Source organism: Peromyscus eremicus, chromosome 6, assembly GCF_949786415.1.
Source record: "Peromyscus eremicus chromosome 6, PerEre_H2_v1, whole genome shotgun sequence".
NCBI classification, from domain to species: domain Eukaryota; kingdom Metazoa; phylum Chordata; class Mammalia; order Rodentia; family Cricetidae; genus Peromyscus; species Peromyscus eremicus.
In genome coordinates this window covers 79,159,412-79,176,843 of record NC_081421.1, presented here as the reverse complement: position 1 = coordinate 79,176,843, position 17,432 = coordinate 79,159,412, and the positions used below count along the sequence as shown (strand labels likewise).

The following is a 17,432-nucleotide window of genomic DNA, read 5'->3' as shown; positions in this document are numbered from 1 at the left end:
TTCTTTTATTTTTATTTTGAGGCAGGGTCTCTCTCTGTAACCCTGGCTGTCCTGGAACTCACTGTGTAGACCAGGCTAGCCTCGAACTCACAGGCATCCACTTGCCTCTGCCTCCCAAGTGCTGGGATTAAAAAGCATGTACCACCTCACATGACCAACATAAATTTCAAAAAGAACCAAAGATTGGTAGAAAAATCATTATCCCTGATTTTGCAGGGACTATGGTCTCCCTGTTTTCGTAGTTTAGACTTCTCAGTAAATTTTCTTGTCAATACCTTCCTTTTAATCTGATAGTGGCAGATATGATAGTGTTTGCTGAATGGTGGGGTGCATTATAACGTTGCCTTGCTACTCTTTTAATGACAGTTAGGGACAGGAATCCTTCTCAAAGTCTTCCCAGATATCTAAGGATTGGGAAAATCACTTATAAGAGCTGACTGATTAAAACATGCAAACCATTTATGGCATTTTCTGTCTAAGTAAATCACCTTAAAACTCAGCAGAAATTGTGGAGACCCCAAATTTTTTTTTAGCATGGTTTGGCTAAATACTAATTATAATTGTGGCCACCAAAAAATAATCAGGGTTGTAACTAAAATTTTATACATAAAAGCAGCAGTCTCATTATTAAGTTATTAAACACACTGGAAAGCATTTGTATAATCAGGGAACTGGCTAAGAAAATCTATCTGTGGGAGCTGGAGGAATGGCACAATAGTTAAGAGTACTAACTGCTCTTCCAGAGGACCCAAGTTCAATTCCCAGCACCCACGACAGCTCACAACTGGCTGTAATTGCAAGATCTGACATCTTCACATAGACATATGCAGGCAGAACACCAGTGCACATAAATAAGAATAAATAATTTTTTAAAAGTCCATCTGTGCTCAGTTAGCATGCTATCACATGGGTTTGCTAGCTCCAGTTTCAGTTCTTTCTGGTCAACTATGATTTGAAAATATGAATGGGAAATACCCATAAATAAAATAACCTTATGTTTTAAATAGCTTTTATTATGGTATATTGCTGTGATTACTATGCTTTAGTTTAGTTTTGTAGCCAGTCTCTCTCTGTAATACTTTCTAGTGTAAACTTTCACAGGTATGGAATGTGTACTGGCTAGTTTTGTGTGTCAACTTAACACAAGCTAGAGTCATCAGAGAGAAGGGAAACTCAATTGAGGAAATGCCTCTGTGTAGATCCAGCTGTAGTGATCAATAGAGGAGGGCCTAGCCCATGGTGGATGGTGCCATCCCTGGGCTGGTGGTCCTGAGTGCTATAAAAAAGCAGACTAAGCAAGGCCATAGAAGTAAGCCAGTAAGCAGCACCCTTCCATGGCCTCTGCATCAGTTCCTGCCTCCAGGTTCCTGCCTTGTTTGAGTTCCTGTCCTGACTTCCTTCAGTGATGAACAGCAGTGCTGAAGTATAAGCCGAGTAAACTCTTTCCTCCCTAACTTGCTTTTTGGTGGTGGTGGTGTCTCAGCAATAGTAACCCTGACTAAGACAGCATGTATAAGAAAAAGCATGGTCTATACTGTACAGATTTGGGGACTGTCCTTGGTCTTTGACAGCTGCACATCATCTTACAAAGTATCCCCTACAAACAGGGGGGTTGGGGGGACTTCTGCAGCAGAAAGGACTATCACCACTAAAAATGTTCTACAAGGGTTTTAGAAGTGTGTAAGAATGAACATAAAAGGTTGAGTAAAAAGATCTGGCCTTGTATGAGAAGCAGTGTTTCAGGAAGCATTACTAAAGCAAATGGTGTATGGCTAAAAGGAATCCACTCAGCTGGCAATGTGCACTAGGAATCCAGGTGATACTACTTTCTGCCTTTAGTAGATGCTTTATAGTTTCTGAATTTTGCCTAGATGTGATGTTGTGCACCATATGTTTGTCTGGTGTCCATAGGGGCCAGAAGAAGGCGTCTGATCCCTCAGAATTGGAGTTACAGATGGCTGTGAGCTTTCATGACAGTGTTGGGAATCATATCTGGGTCCTCTGGAAAAGTACCAGCAAATGGTCTTAACTACTGAGCCATTTCTCCAACCTCATTTTTGCATTCATTTAAATAATACCAAGAGACTGTTCAGTGACATGCGTACATGTCTGAAAAGCCACCACTTATCTCCAAGATTAAAGAAGCACCATATGTCATTCTGTGTTACAATGAAGGAGTCACCAGGCGTGCCAAAGCCATACAGTAGTACTGGGTTGGTGGCCCCCAAAGTGCTGGATTTTTGCTTTGTATTTTTGATTGATTGATTGATTGATTGATTGATTGATGATTGATTGAGACTGGGTCTTATGTAACATAACAGCTAGTAGTTTTCTTGGTTTTGTTCTTATTTTAATTTTTTAAATTTATTTTTATGTATGTGCATGCAGTACTGGTGCAGGCCAGAAGATGGTGTCAGATCCCCTGGAACTGGAGTTATAGCTGGGAACTGAATTCTTATCCTCCAGAAGAGCACCAAGTGCTCTTAACCACTGATCCATCATCTCTCCAGCCCCTTACTTTTGTTTGTTTGTTTGTTTGTTTGTTTGTTTGTGATGGGGTCTCAAATGTTACCTGGGCTAACTTGGAACTTACTGCATAGTCAAGGTTGACCTTGAACTCCTGATCCTCCTCCTACCACCTCCCCAGTGTTGGGATTAGAGACGTAGTCGACCACACCCAGATGCTGCATATCCCTAAAAGCACAGAGAGTGATGCTAGGCTGAAGGATTCAGATGTAACTTCTCTGGTCACTGAACATGTCCAGGTGAACAGAGGACCAAAGATGCACACTGAACCTCCATGGTAGGATTAGCCCATTCTGAGCTACACCCCAGTGAATGCACTGCCATGCCCAGCTCCCTACCAAGCTAAAGAGTACCTGTTTTATCCTCAGGAGAAGACAGCATGGGATCTTCTTCCTCTACACCTAAACCTAAAACCAGTGAGTTCGGCACAATGCTTTCCCTTGGCACTTACGGTGAATTGGCAGAAGAAGGAATTGTGTTAAAAGCCTCATGGGGGACAGTGTTCACTAGCGCATTTCTGAGCTAGAAGAGTTCAAGTTTACCATAATGCAGAAGCCGGTGCCCCCAAGTAATAGAAAGAGAAATCAGAAAAGACCTGACTGGCAGCTGGTAGTTTGTGAAAATCTAGTTATGTTTCCACTTGTTCCCTCCCTGTGGGTTAGGCACTGGAAAAGACACACACACACACACACACACACACACACATGCCAGGGTGGGGGAGCTTGGGGAGTCAGGAGGCATTTGGGTAGTGCCTGCTGAGGTCAAAGGACCCACATCTCCCCATTTTGTTTGGGGGAAACAAAATTTGTTTGCATAAGGAGTACAGGGTGTAGGACGCTAGCCTCTGCTTCTTTAGTTTGTATACCATTTCAAGTATAACTCTTTATCTCATCCTAAAGTCTCAGTCAGACGGTGAATCTCAGCGGTGGAGGAGGGCTTGTCCTGGTATGCAAAAGGCCCTGGGCTCATTTACCCAGAACTGGCAAAAAAAAAAAAGACCCACTGTTCTCCCTTCTACAGAGTTGTAGTCAATTTATATAAGTCCCCGTGGGTAGTGGGGGCACTTGCGGTCTTATCCTAGAGGGATGACAGGAGAAGGGTAAGGGACACTGGTCCCTCAAAATTGATCCCTTTCTCATTCTCTGCAGGCACAGTTACCACGGCAGCCCCAGAGACCAGCTCTGCACCTGCATCCTGTTTCTTCGACCCCACGTAAAGGAACACATTTTATCCCAGCCATTTTCACTGGTTTTTTGGTTTTTTGGTTTGTTTGTTTGTTTGTTTGTTTGTTTGTTTGTTTGTTTTTGACCATTTTGTCTTGGGGCCTTAGAAAGGGTAAACTGAGTGGGAGAAGAGACCAGAAACAGTGAAAGAACTCAGTGTTTGATCTTAGGAGTAGAGTTCTGCTGGTGTTTTGTTTGCAGGGTAGGGAGGTTGAGCATGTCTCACAATGTAGCCCAGGCTGGCCTCTAACTTGCCACAATCTTCCTGCCTCAGCTTCCCAAGTGCTGGCTTATAAGCAGTATGAACTCAGCGTTGCCCAAGATTTCAGAGATCATGAGTCCCCTGAACTTACACAGTGTTGAGATGTAGAGAATTGGGAGAGTCTCAAATGTCTCTGGAACCCAAAAGCAAACTGTCTCTTCCCAAGCAGTGGGTGGGAGCAAGTGTGTCAGCCTATGTGAAACCCTGAGTAAGAAAGTTAAGCATGGATTCCAGGAAAGGCTCCAAGAGGTCTGTGCCAGCCGTTCATCTACTCCCTTTCTTTGCCAAAACAGAAAGGAGCATTTAATCTTGGCCTTTTTTGCTGGGGTTCTGCTGACACTGCTTCTCGTGGCCCTTATCTTCGTCGTCATCAAGAGCTGCAGAAAAAGTGAGTGGTCTCTGTTGGACTTCTCTTGCCGTCACTGAGAACATGAGCAATGAGTAATGGGGAAGTGGAGAGATGGCCCGCTCAGCCCACACTCTGCACAGATCCACCACGAGGCCCTTCCCTTCTCTTCCTTGCTGCTCTACCCCTACACCCCTACCTACTAGCCTTCACCCAAAGTTGAGGGGAGAGGCTCCCCACTCCTCCAGACCCCATGGTGAGAGGACAACCCTCTTCTTCCTGCATCTGCTGCAGGTTACTCCAGGGCCCAGGCCCAGGACCCCGTCTCAGAGCCTCCCATTAAGGTAAGACCATGCTGATGTTTTGGGGCTGCAAGAGGGGAATTGAGCGTGATAAAGGTGGCGTGAAAGTTATTTGGGGGAGTTGGTTTATTCTGTGTCCTTTACATACTGGGTTGCTGGCTGGAATGTTGGTGTCACTTTCCGGACTCTGGGCAAGTCTCTTATGAGTTCTTGTGCTCTCTTTGGATCCCACTTATGAAAGCTTTCAGGACATCTTTAGAGAGACACCTTTCACTGCAAACTAAATTCACTATTTCTCCTTTCTCCTCAGAAGCTGTCATCTGTATCAAAGGAGTCGCTCACCTATGCCAGCATGACTTTCAAGCCCTCAGAAGAAAACAGCAATGACGTGACTGGAAACCATTCTGCAGGCTTGGACCCCACTGTCTATGCTCAGATTAAAGTGGCAGGCCCACACCTGCCTCTGCAATGAGGCAGAATGCAGGACCTCAGCTCAGCTCCAGCTACATGTTGCTTTCTGCCTTTGTCTTGTATGTGTGTTTTTGTTGTTTGTTTCCTACCAACTTAGGAGCACAGCCTATGTACAACTGCAATCAGAGCTGTTGAGGCTTGATCTGGAATGCTGTCATCAGTCTTCAAAATCAGTGGTGCCGGGTGGTGGTGGTGATGGTGGTGGTGGCGGCGGCGGCGGCGGCGGCGGCGGCGGCGGCGGCGGCGGCGGCGGAGGCGGAGGCGGAGGCGGCGGTGCACACCTTTGATCCCAGCACTTGGGGAGATCTCTGTGAGTTCGAGGCCAGCCTGGTCTACAGAGCGAGATCCAGGACAGGCACCAAAACTACACAGAGAAACCCTGTCTCGAAAAACAAAACTAAGAAACCAAAAACAAACAAACAAATCAGTGGTTAGTTGCTTTCCCCACCAGAGACGAGGCTGCTGGTGCCTTTACTCCGACTGGTGGCAGCAGCTCCTGAGGCAACTCCCCCGAACTTCCCGAAGGGGGACAGAGTTCAAGATAAAAGAGACCCACTGATAACCATGGCGGAGCCAACCCTAACGGACGGTCTAAGATTTTCATAAGGGCAGACCCTCCTCCAGTGTTACACCTACTTCATCAGTTCTCACTCTGTCCCCTCATCTTCTCCAGAAGTCAAGATCAGCGTCCTAAGCCAACACAAAGTCCATATCGTATAAAACACTAGTCAAATGTGGGTTTCTGTCTCCTCTGTGTGGCATTAGAGATGTGTGTGACAACCTTGGTTGAGAGCCAAAGGTAAAGATTAAACATGTTAATTTACCCCCAAAACAAAGGGACAATTATATAGACTGCCCCACTAAAAATATCAGGAAGATTCTTTTTAATTAGGCAAGCATACTCTAGAATGTAACTACTAAACAAGAAAAATTATAAAATAAATATGAGGGCTGGTGAGGTAGTTAAGGACATTTGCCGTCAAACCTGACAACTTGAATTCAAGTCTGGGAGCTTCTGAAGCTGGGGGAATGCCTCAATCAGTAAAGGGCTTGCCTTGCAGGAATAAGAACCTGACTTTGATCCTGTGAACTCATGTAAAAATGTGGGGAATGGTAATGGTAGGGCACGCTTGTCATCCTAGCCCTGGAGACGTAAAGACTGGAGTATCCCTGGGTCTCACTGTTCAGCTAGCCTAGCTTCATCAGCAAGCTCCAGGCCCATGAGAGGCCCTGCTTCACACAAGGTGGGCAGCTCTGGAGGAATGACATCTGAGGTTATCCTCCAGCCTCCACATGTACAAGCATACACATGAAACACATGAGTGCACACTTCTCCCACAGAATACCAGCGTTTGTAGGAGGGCAGCAGAGGCCATGATGAACAGCAGGAAGGATGCCATATGGGGAGAGGGTTGTGGTTTGCCGCAGAGCACACGGGATAGTGGTAATGCTTCACCAACAATGACGTAACTATTTGCTCCCATGGATGATGGTGCCTCATCCTCGCCTCGTGTTTCCTGATTTGAAAGCATTTGTCATCTGTCATCCCTTGGTGGCTCATTGGTCAGAAGCAGCACCCACTTACTCTGGTCATAGGTTCCCATTGAGAATGTGTTCTGGGGGTGGGGCACAGTCTTTTCACCAAGAGACTATGAGAACCACAGACTCAGTCTGTCTCCTAGTTTTGGATAAAACGGCATTAAATGCCACTTCAGAAATGTATTGGAATGTTATGCTTTTTAGGAACACTTCACGAAATACTTTACCAGTGATAGCCTAGGAGAAGTCAGTCATACTCTTTCAACACTATTCAAATATTTATTGGCCGATAAATGAAATACAAGTCATTTCCCCTTGTCCCAGATTCTGTACCTCTTCTTCACTTCAGCTAATCTAATGCACGAGAGCTAAGGTCTGGAGATATTATTTGATGGCAGCCTTGCTTGGCGTGGTCTGTCTTAGCTCTTCTGGCCACTGCTGTTGTCACCTTGCCACAAAAGATTGCTTCGAGGTCAGAGAGTCCTTTAGAAATCCTGAAAGGTCAAAATCAGTCTCTGAGATGTAGGCTGGTTGTCGTGGAGATTCAACTGTAACGACATCACTTTATTTGGGAACGAAATAGGAAAGAAATCTTCAGTCACGTGTGTTCAGTTGGAGCCGTTTCCTTGAGTCAAGTCATGTGGAAAGAACTTCAAATCATTGCCTACTTTGTTGGGAAATAGAAAAGGAAAACAGTTGGGGGTTCTTGTCAACGTGTTTGTCAGCAAAAATCCACAGACTGCATTTTTCTGAGCCTATTTTCCTCTCTTCTAAATCAAAGATTATATTCTCACACTGCCCAGGAGTTTTTTTCAAACACACCTAAGCATCCCCAACCTCCACAGTTCCCAATGGACGGAAAAAGGCAAGGAATGCTGTAGGAGCCACTCCCGGCACTCTGGGCTCCCTGGGAACAAAACACCAAGTTGGAATTATCTATCTATCTATCTATCTATCTATCTATCTATCTATCTATCTATCTATCTATCTATTTATTTATTTTCTCTCTCTCTCTCCCCCTCTCCTTCTGTGTGTGTGAGAGAAACAGACATACACACACACACACACACACACACACACACACACACACACACACACGTGTGTTTCTCTCTGTCTCTGTATCTCTCTGTCTCCTCTCTGTCTCCTCTTTCTTTCTCTCTCTGTGAGCGGGGTGGGGAGCAGGGAGGATACACAAGTGCTGTGTGTGCCACAGTGCGCATGTGGAGGTCAGAGGACAACTTGTAGCACTTGGTCCTCTTTCTGCTATGTGAGTTCTGGGGATTAAACACAGGTCATCAGGATTGGTGGCAAGAACCTTTACCTGCTCAACCATCTTACCAGCCCTGAAAACAAACGTTAGAAAGCACTAATGTTTGTTTTATGGGCTGGAATTTGATGTCATCCCTGCAAGACTTGTCAGTCAGCTGTAGGCAAGCTGGGTACCTGGGGTTTGTCCTTCTCTCGCTGAGTTTTCATGGCATAAATGCATCCTGGTTGCAGGGCCCAAGAATAACAAAACTAGGAGGGACTTTAGTTTAGGCTGCTCAGTTTGTCCAAGTATGAGGGAACAGGCCATGGCTAAAACAGGTTGCTGGCTTCTTGCTGAAGAGAACAGCATTGGATTCTACTGTCTCATCTTTTACAGCATCATGCCACTGTTGGGGAATATTACTTTAAAGTGTTACTTTTGTTTATGTTGCATTTGTTTAACTCCGTGAAGCTATGTTACTGTGCCTGTCTAAAACACCTGATGATCTAATAAAGAGCTGAATAGTCAATAGCAAGGCAGGAGAAAGGATAGACGGGGCTGGCAAGCAGAGAGAATATATAGAAGAAGAAATCTGGGAGGAAAAGAAGTAGCCAGAGAGGGAGGAGGACTCTAGGGGCCAGCCACCCAGCTACACAGCAAGCCATGGAGTAAGAGTAAGATTTACAGAAGTAAGAGAATGGGAAAAACCCAGAGGCAAAAGGTAAGATGGGACAATTTAAGTTAACTAAAGCTGGCAAAAGACAAGCCAAGTTAAGGCCGAGCATTCATGATTAAGAATAAGCCTCCACATGTGATTTATTTGGGAGCTGGGTGGCGGGCCCCTCAAAAGAGCAAAAACAAACAACATGTCACCTTCACTTATTCTGCTTGACAAGCTTACATTTATGTGTGGTTGCTTGTACTCTCCCACCTCACCACACCACTTTATTTTTGAGACAGAGTCTCACTCTGTAGTCTAGGCGTTTCTAGAACTCATTATATAGTCCAAGCTGGCCTTGAACTCAAGATCCTTCTGGCTGGGCTTCTGGGTGCACCACAGGTGCCCTGCTGTTTTCCTGTTTCACATCATAAGCTCCATGAAGACAGGTGCTATCTATCTTTGCTTGTCTTTGTAACCTCATCAACTAGCATGTTACTAGTTTGCAAAATGAAGGATGCATAGGTGGGTGGGTGGGTGGGTGGGTGGGTGGGACATGAGTGGATGGATGGATAGAAAACCAGAAGAAAATAAAAATAAAAAATTTAAAAAAAAGAAAACTCAGAGGAGTATAAGAACAGGGAGAAAAATGTAGAAAGAAAAAAAAAAAACAACAACTGGCTTGGGAAAAAAAAATGTTGCCCAGGGTCATATCTTAAAGAAGTGATGATAAGTTCCTGAAAAAAAAATACAGACTACGATTATATACTAGAGGAAGTAGAACTAGACAAGCCTTGAGGGGTGTTGCCCTGTCCATATCCCTCACCTCCACTGTTCCCAAAGCTTCTAGATGACAAAAGGCAAGAAGGCTGTGGGAGCTGCTCCTTTACCATCTTAGAGAGCTTGCTGTGCATCTGCATGGGACCCAAACTGCACAGGTGCAGCCTGAGACCTTGTGGCCTTATCTTCACATTTCAGCTCCTGCTGGCACTGACTCCTTGTGTGTCACTAACAGGTCTTTCATCATTAGGATGCTACTGGCATTCAGTGATAATGTTGGGTTTCTGTTCTGGGGCTTTTGTTTGTTCATCCTAATCATTATTTCTCTGAAATGTTGTTTTTTCTATGTTTCCAAACCCAGCCAGGGTGACTGTAATCCATTTTGTAATTATGGCTACAGTCTCTTCTTTGCCCAAGGTGTTTCCATGGTTTCTGATCATACAAAAGCCAACAGCATCGCCCTGACCAAACAGAGGTGCTCACAGTGTTCTTTCAGTTCTGCAAATGCTTCAGAACTTAGCAGAACCACCATATGGTGACCTAGAGAAATTTCCAGATGGTAGGATCCACTTGTGTCTCAGGGAAAGACGGATGATCACACAGTTCCCTCTCGATGAATGGGGAGACCTAAAGACAGGGTTCTAAGGGGCCTCAGGATTCAGTACTGAAGAGTCAAGGAGGGAACTTACCAAGGGTATGGAGACCACAGAGGGAGCTTGGCTTGGCTGGGAGCTTCTAGTGATGCTTTTACCTGTAACTACCCAAGGAAAAACAAAGACACAAAGCTAAGGACTGAAGTCCCTGGACCCACCTGTCCCACACAGACCCCTTGGCAAGGAGAACTTTTTACACCTGCTGGCGAGTGCATTACAGAAGTCCCGTCATTTGACAAGAGGCTTGGCCTCATCCCTACAGGTGAACAAAATGTTTCAAACAAAGATTAAGGCTATTAGGCTGTTGTGCTGGGGAGGCAAGTAGCCCCACAGATATGGAACCTGCAGTGTGGTTATCTCTGGTTTCCCTCTTCCTCGCCTGCACCTATAGCTGAAGTTATCTTGTTCCTGCCTGGCTCCCGCGGCCCTCAGACCCAAGCAAACACACAGAGACTTATATTATTTATAAACTGTATGGCCTAATGGCTTGGGCTTCTTGCTAACTGTTCTTATATCTTAAATTAACCCATTTCTATTAATCTATACCTTACCACATGGCTCGTGGCTTACCAGTACTTTACATCCTGCTCCTCATGTTGGCAGCTGGCAGCATTTCTGCTCAGCCTTCCACTTCCCAGACTTCTCCTCTCTCTTTGTCCCATCTATACTTCCTGCCTGGCTACTGGCCAATCAGCATTTTATTTATCAATCAATCACCCACAGCACGCACCTACTTCCACTTAAGACTACAATGTTCCTTCTATTTCCTCTCATGATGCCCTTATAACTATGAGGGGATTATATCCTCCTCAGCCTGTGGGTTGGCCAGCTGCCTTGGTACCTAAGTGACTAGGCATTAAGAGGAGGGTCATATTCATTCACGTGAAAGATACTCCTTGACCTCTACACTTTCTGATTCCCTCTCCAAGTCTAATTCCCTCCATCCCGGGTTACTTACCTCCTCTATTCCTTTGGCTTCTCCTTCCCCTAGAGAAAAGACTGACTATAAAGATGATCCACAAACAAGTAACCAGTATGCAAACGATCAGGATGGACATTCTGGAAGGAATTACATCAGATATCAGGTCCCTTGGAAGGAAACCCCTTTGGTTTTCTTCTCACACAGTCACTCCCATCCCAGCCCCAGGAGCTCCTGGCAACTACATTCCTTAAGAGTAACTCTGTCCTTTGGACCACAGATCTGACGGGCCAGTAAGCTCTGCCTCAGAAATAAGATGGGGTCTAGGAGCGGAAAACTACAGTCTGCTGTCATTCCTTTGAACGGGGGAGAAATAAACTGAGCAACTGTAAGTGAGTGTCACCTGCTGTGTCAAAAAAAAAAAAAAAAAAGAGGGAGGGAGGGATGAAGAGAAGAGGAGAGGGAAAGAGAGAGAGAGAAGAAATACAAGCTGGGGGATATAGCTCAGTTGGCAGAGTGCTTGTGAACTGAGTGTGGCAGCACACATCTGTAATCCCTTTGCTCAGGAGGAGGAAGCAGGGGCATCAAAGGTTTAAGGTCAACCCTTACCTACAAAGGAACTTGGGAGACTTTCTTAGACCCTGTCTCAAAACAAAAGAAACAGGGCCCAGAGAGAGAGCTCAGAGGCTCGGTTCCCAGCACCCACATTGCCACCCATAATTACCTTTAGCTCCAGTTCAGGGGATCAGGCTCCCTTTTCTCGACTCCACAGGCACCAGGCACGAACATGGTGCACATACATATACACACATGTACGTGAAACATTCACACGCATGAAGTGAAAATGAAACAAACTCTTTAAAGAACAAAACAGAAGTAGGCAAGAGTGACTGTAGGAAGAGAAGGAAGCAAACACACTGGAGACTGTCAGATGAAAATGGAGCTAGAGATGAAGAAGAAGTCCTGTTGGGATCTTGGCACCTCTTTCGCCTGCATCCTTGTCTCTGCATTTCAGACACTCCTCTCCCCCTGTGATAATGCCCCCTTTAAAATTAGAGTGACTAAGCCAGGTGTGGTGGTGCACGCTTTAATCCCAGCACTCGGGAGGCAGAGGCAGGCAGATATCTGTGAGTTCAAGGCCAGCCTGGTCTACAGAGTGAGTAGGACAGCCAGGGCTGTTACACAGAGAAACTCTGTCTCAATAATAATAATAATAATAATAATAATAATAATAATAATAAAATAACTAGAAGCTATTTTCTGCTGCTTTCAAACAAAAATAGTCATCTTAAAGAAACCACACCATTACAATGAAGATATTTAGTTTGGGCAGAGAAACAATACACAGTTGAAAAGTAGAAGGTGTAAACCAGTCACTAATGTGTTGTGGTACATCCCACTCCACCCCACCCCATCCCATCATCTCTTCAGATCCCTACTCACCTGGAGCCCTCTGCCTTTTGGATAGCTTTAGAAGTCCTACAGCTCAAGTTCCTGTGCCCTGAAGGGTCTGAATCAGAAAGGAATTGTTGAGAATGAAACCCATTTTCGGACCCTTCCTTTGGCTCCAGCATCATCCCCACCTGTCTCTCTCTTGCTCTCCAGAGAGTAAGTGCATTGTGGGCTTTCTGAGTGAAACAATGACAACACTAACTGTTGTATAAACATGCCTTGGACAGGGGGCAAGGCTGCGGGGAGAAGTAGGGACTGGAATCCAGCTCACAGTGCACCTGCTAAGTCATGCACCCTGCCACGGGGTCCTCTGCACCCAGATGAAGGGATACCTTTTCCAGATTTATACAAAGGCCCTGCACCGTCTAGAAGCAGTTCGTGGTTAGAGACCCAGGCTAAGGTCACTCCGAAGGGAAAAAAGCTGTGGTGTATCAAATAGCCAGTCCCATCCTTGGGGAATGGGTCAGTCTGTGACATAGGTCCTTCTTATCGCTACAAACAACCCGTGGGAGAGCCCCACATTGCTTCCTCCATGTTTCAGTAAAGGAGCAAACTTGGATAAGACTCCTCTCTTTCTAAACTAAAAGCTCAAGAAGTGCTGTAAAAAAGTAGAAGCACACAAAACGGAAACACAGCCAGTGTGGATATTACCCACTCAGTGGGATGCTAGCTGCATCAGTTACCAGTAGATAAATGTGAGCAAGGCTCTTCCCAGCTTGAGAGGCGGGGTGGGTGTGAGGCGTCCCACAAGTCTTTCTTATGTGTTTTCCAACTGTCATTGGGCTCCAGACAGTGACAGAAAAACACATCATTTTTTCTAAATGGTAATGATGGGAGAACAGCCAGTGCCTTCCACCATTCCCTGCCTGAAAGACAGGGACTTCCTGGTGCTGAGAGTTTTCCAGCCTCCAGACAAGGAGCCTGCGAACATTGGGAGGTCCCAAGAGTTAGCACTAGCTCAAAGTCCTAGTCTGGCTTAGGCAGACTTCGCCTCCTGGTTCCAGTCCCTCCAGTAGCCTCCAAGGGTTAACTGCATTCCACATAAGTTAAGACAGGTGCTGGCAAGTTTGACCGCTATATTTAATTTATATTAATTACTAAATTTGTTAAAGCTGTCCAGTCTCAAGAAGACTGGGTCTCTTTTTGCAGCCTCAGTCATGTCTCCAGCCAGTCTCCAAGGCTCCAGACCTATGAGGGTGAGATTTCATGACAGCCTTGGCTATCAGTACAAATATCTCACTCCTGACTTTCCAGCCTCTTCCGAGGTCTGTGAGTAAGACTGCTCTGAGGAAAGGGAAGTTTTTAGCACACCCAGAGTTCAGACACTCTTCTTTCCTATGAAATTCTACCTAACCCCCACCCCTACCATACTAAGTGGAATTGAGAGAGCAGGTTACCTCAAATAATACAAGAGGAACTTGTGAGTTGGTGGCCACTGCCTTCAGTGAGGTGTTTTTTTGTCTGTTTTTGTTTTTGTTTTTGTATTTAGACAGGGTCTCACTTTGTAGCTCTGCCTGGCTTGGAACTCACTATGTAGACCAGGCTGGCCTCGAACACCCAGAGATCCACCTGCCTCTCCCTTCTGAGTGTTAGGATTGTGCATGACCAGCCCTGGACCCTTCAGTGAGTTTTTACTACCTCAACAAACCCGCATTACCTTTCAAAGCTCCCCTGGCAGTCTCTTTACCAGGTAAAAAACCAGTGGCCCGGCCATCTCCGTTGTCAGTCACAATCAGCTGTGTAAAATCCATGTCATCTCGGGCAAAGTCCCGCTGGATACCACACCAGTACCAGCCTGTGTCCTCCTTAACCAGGCAGGACACCGTGATGATGAGTTGGCTTCCTGTGTCCTTCAAGACCACACGGTCGGTGCTGTTCGGGGTGAGGGCGACGATGTTGCACGTGTTCCTGAAATAGCCCCGGCACCAGTACTTGGTGTGGTCCTTGTAGTGGGCATCATAGTTACAGTTAGCAGAAACTGTGTCCAGCTCAATGCCTGACTTCACCTTTTCGTCCATGACCATGGCATCTGTGAACAGACACACACACACACACACACACACACACACACACACACACACACACAGAGTTCATTATTCTTGGAAACACACTGACCCTACTGAGCTCCTGAAGGATGGTTCATTGGAATTTGGGTTTTGTCCTTTTGAATTTGGTCACTCTTATGGGCTAAATTGCATCCTTCACATGTTGAAACCTTAATCCCTATAAAGAATGTGATGCGGCTGCATTTAGACATAAGATCTTTAAGAAGACAGTAAGTTAAAATTAGATCATTAAGGTGGCTCTCTTAAAAAACTTTTAAAGATTTTTTTGTTTTATTTTATGCATATAAGTGTTTTTTCTGCATGTATATAGGTGCACCACAGGTAAATAAGTGCACCACATATATGCCTGGAGCCTAGAGGTCAGAAAAAGATGTCAGATCTCCTGGAACTGAAGTTACAGATGGTTTTAAGCTACCTTCTGAGATATCTCTCCAGGCCCCATTAGGGTAGTTCTGAATCCAATATGGCTGGTGTCCTTACTTAAAATTTTTGAAACAGATGAAGTTAGACAGAACCATGTGAAGACACAAGAAGGCAGCCAACTGCAAGGCAGAAAGAGTCCCCAGAATGACATCAACTCTGAAGAAACCTTTATTTGGGGATTTGTGACAGTTAATCTTGATGTCAGTTTGATTGGACTTAGAGATGCCTAGATTAATCAAACATATCTCTGGATGTTTCTATGTGGGTGTTTCCAGAGAAAATTAACTAAGGGTAAAAGACCGTCTCTGAATGTAGGCAGCTCTAATTCATGTGCTTAGATCCCACAACCATTGGAGAAGTCTTTTCTCCTAGCCTGAGAATGTGTGAGATGTGAACAAATGGAGCCTTGGACAACTTGAGGTTTGTTTTGCCATCTACTTTCTTAGCTCTGCCTCTAGCTCCCTCCCTTACCTTGGCAGCCACTAAAGGAAGCGAAAGGTTAGGAGGCTTGCAAAGGACTAAAAATAGAGGGTCTTGTAATTTTAGGAGTTGAGAACTTGCCATACAAGACCAGTGTGGGCATCTCTATCATGTCAGGATATTGTAAAATGAGGAAGTCACACATGCAACCTCCGGCTTCACCTTGACTGGGAAATACCTGACCAGAGAGGAGAGATGGAACAACAGAACCCATCACTCTCAGCCTTCCAAGCGTATGTTGAGGGACCTCCCAACCCCCCTGCAAGAGGCTGCTTCCAGTGTGTCTTACAGGAGATAACACATTCCTACAAGTGTCAGTTTCTTCTCATCCCAACAAGACAAGGAGATCTGTGATCCTCAGTTCAAAGACAAGGATGCTGATGCACAGAGAGCTACAGTAGGTCTACAGGGAGCACAACTGAGAGGTGACCCAGCTTGGGGCAAGTCCCATTGCTGAGTACCGTCTTTGGTGTCAGGCTTAGGCAGAAAGGAGATAAGCATGTCTGCCTATATCTGTGCGAACACGTGAGGGAAGAAAGGAGAAGAGAACGAGAATTGGGGACACTGGGGGAAAAAACACTGCAGAGCTCCAATTTTAGTCAAGTTCCCCACAACTCACTTATCAGAGATAAGGAACTAGGATCTCTTAATAGGGCCTATGAACAAGACATTTTCCCATAAAATGGCTTAGGTGCTTTAAACTGTTATACTAAGCAGGGCCTTTAAGTAGAGGAGAATTGAGCTGCCTCAGAAGGTTGTGGCTTCTGGGCAGAGGCGTTCCTTACCAACATCTTACCTGAAAAGAGAGCCAAGGAGAGCAGAATGAAGATCTCCATGGTGAAAAGGAAGTAAACTTCAGCTCTAAGAACAGAGGACCTCAGGGACTCTGGATCTGCAGGAGGGAAGCATGTGTTTGAATTTAAGGTGGTGTCATCCTGTATGAAGGGAGAGCCAGCAGTTACTCTGAGCAATGCTGCTGTGCAGAACCAGACGGGTTGTGTCCTGTACAATGGGAACTCACCACAGGGATGTCATTCCTGAATAAAATGTCATCTTTGCAGCAACTTTGAACATCTGAGCTCCCCGCAGAGCCCAGATAAGCAAGAGAACCCTCTTCTTGATTAAATCCACTTGGCATACATCCTTTATAGATCCCAGAAGACTAGACACATTACCACTGGCACATGTTCGTGTGAGCAACTGTACCCTCTCTTGATATGTGTTAAAAGAGGCTGTGCCTCTTGTCCCTCCATCATTCTTAGGGGCTCAGTTTCTATTTAGATGGGAGGAATCCCAGCAAAGAAATCCTTAAGTAAGTTGAGTACCAAACTACAGTGAAGACCTGGGGAGTGTGGTTAGAGGTGGAGCATGCCAGCTGCCAGAAGTACATATGCCTGCAAGCTGGAATAGATGAGTACAGCTGTCAACAGCTGGGGCTGAGGGTCCAGATTTTGGAAAGCTTTTCTGAGTAGAATTGGGACACATCAAGTGGGTCTTTCCATGCACTAGCAGCAGAAGCTTCTCTTGAATCCTGACAGATATACATGTTCTGACCACTAGCTTTCAAAGTTTAAATTCTTGAAAAACTCTAAATTCTCAAATTTAAACTGGGTGCTCCTTGTTATACCCTAGAGCTAGCACTTCCCTTCATGGGCCAGATGTAGATGGCTTTTCTACATTGTGCAATAACATCCTTTCTTGAGAAAAGGGGAGCCTTCCTCTAATTCACTGGAATTCAGCATATGCACTTGTATCAAGCTTGCATTGTGTAATTACATTACATTATCGACTCCTCATTGGTGATCTCTGTTTCAACCAACAAAATGTGTTGGACAAAAAGAACTGGAAAGAAGAATTAATAGATTAAATGAAGTTGAGTGAAATGTCTTGGCAAATGATAATATATGAAGCCCATTACACTGCCCAGATAGCTGACGTTGTTAATTGTTCATTTTGTTTCAGGTGTGTTAATAGCATCATCACAGCCTATCCTAGTCAGCTTCTCTGTTGCTATGGTCAGAACACTGACCAAAAGCAACCTGTGGAGGAAAGGGTTTATTTCAACTTATAGACTACAGTCTGT

General features: G+C 45.2%; 2 protein-coding genes across 4 annotated transcripts in view; one reads left to right on the top strand and one right to left on the bottom strand.

Annotated features, from left to right (window-relative positions):
• Positions 1–2,905: 2,905 nt before the first annotated feature.
• C6H1orf162 (chromosome 6 C1orf162 homolog) lies at positions 2,906–5,287 on the top strand. The gene is made up of 5 exons (XM_059266035.1): positions 2,906–2,942; positions 3,675–3,738; positions 4,305–4,399; positions 4,652–4,701; positions 4,973–5,287. The coding sequence occupies exons 1-5, from the start codon at positions 2,906–2,908 to the stop codon at positions 5,129–5,131; spliced, it is 405 nt and encodes a 134-aa protein (XP_059122018.1). The 3' UTR covers positions 5,132–5,287.
• Positions 5,288–6,934: 1,647 nt separating this feature from the next.
• The window catches only part of Tmigd3 (transmembrane and immunoglobulin domain containing 3), a 69,115-nt gene continuing 58,617 nt past the window's right edge, over positions 6,935–17,432 (bottom strand). For 2 of the 3 annotated variants that reach the window (XM_059266032.1, XM_059266033.1), the window contains exons 2-7: positions 16,146–16,241; positions 14,038–14,409; positions 12,372–12,438; positions 10,968–11,068; positions 10,046–10,113; positions 6,935–7,333 (exon numbers count right to left, since the gene is read on the bottom strand). In XM_059266032.1, coding sequence (XP_059122015.1) covers positions 7,322–7,333; positions 10,046–10,113; positions 10,968–11,068; positions 12,372–12,438; positions 14,038–14,409; positions 16,146–16,185 — 660 coding nt within the window. In that variant the 5' untranslated portion in view covers positions 16,186–16,241 and the 3' untranslated portion in view covers positions 6,935–7,321. Of the gene's footprint in view, positions 7,337–10,045; positions 10,114–10,967; positions 11,069–12,371; positions 12,439–14,037; positions 14,410–16,145; positions 16,242–17,432 lie in introns of all 3 variants that reach the window. The other variant, XM_059266034.1, reaches the window with a different exon arrangement.

Coding starts and splice junctions, on each gene's coding strand:
- C6H1orf162 (XM_059266035.1), top strand. CDS start 2,906: ATGGGATCTTCTTCCTCTACACCTAAACCTAAAACCA. Junction 3,739..4,304: donor TCCTGTTTCTTCGACCCCAC/GTAAAGGAACAC, acceptor TTGCCAAAACAG/AAAGGAGCATTTAATCTTGG. Junction 4,702..4,972: donor TCTCAGAGCCTCCCATTAAG/GTAAGACCATGC, acceptor TCTCCTCAGAAG/CTGTCATCTGTATCAAAGGA.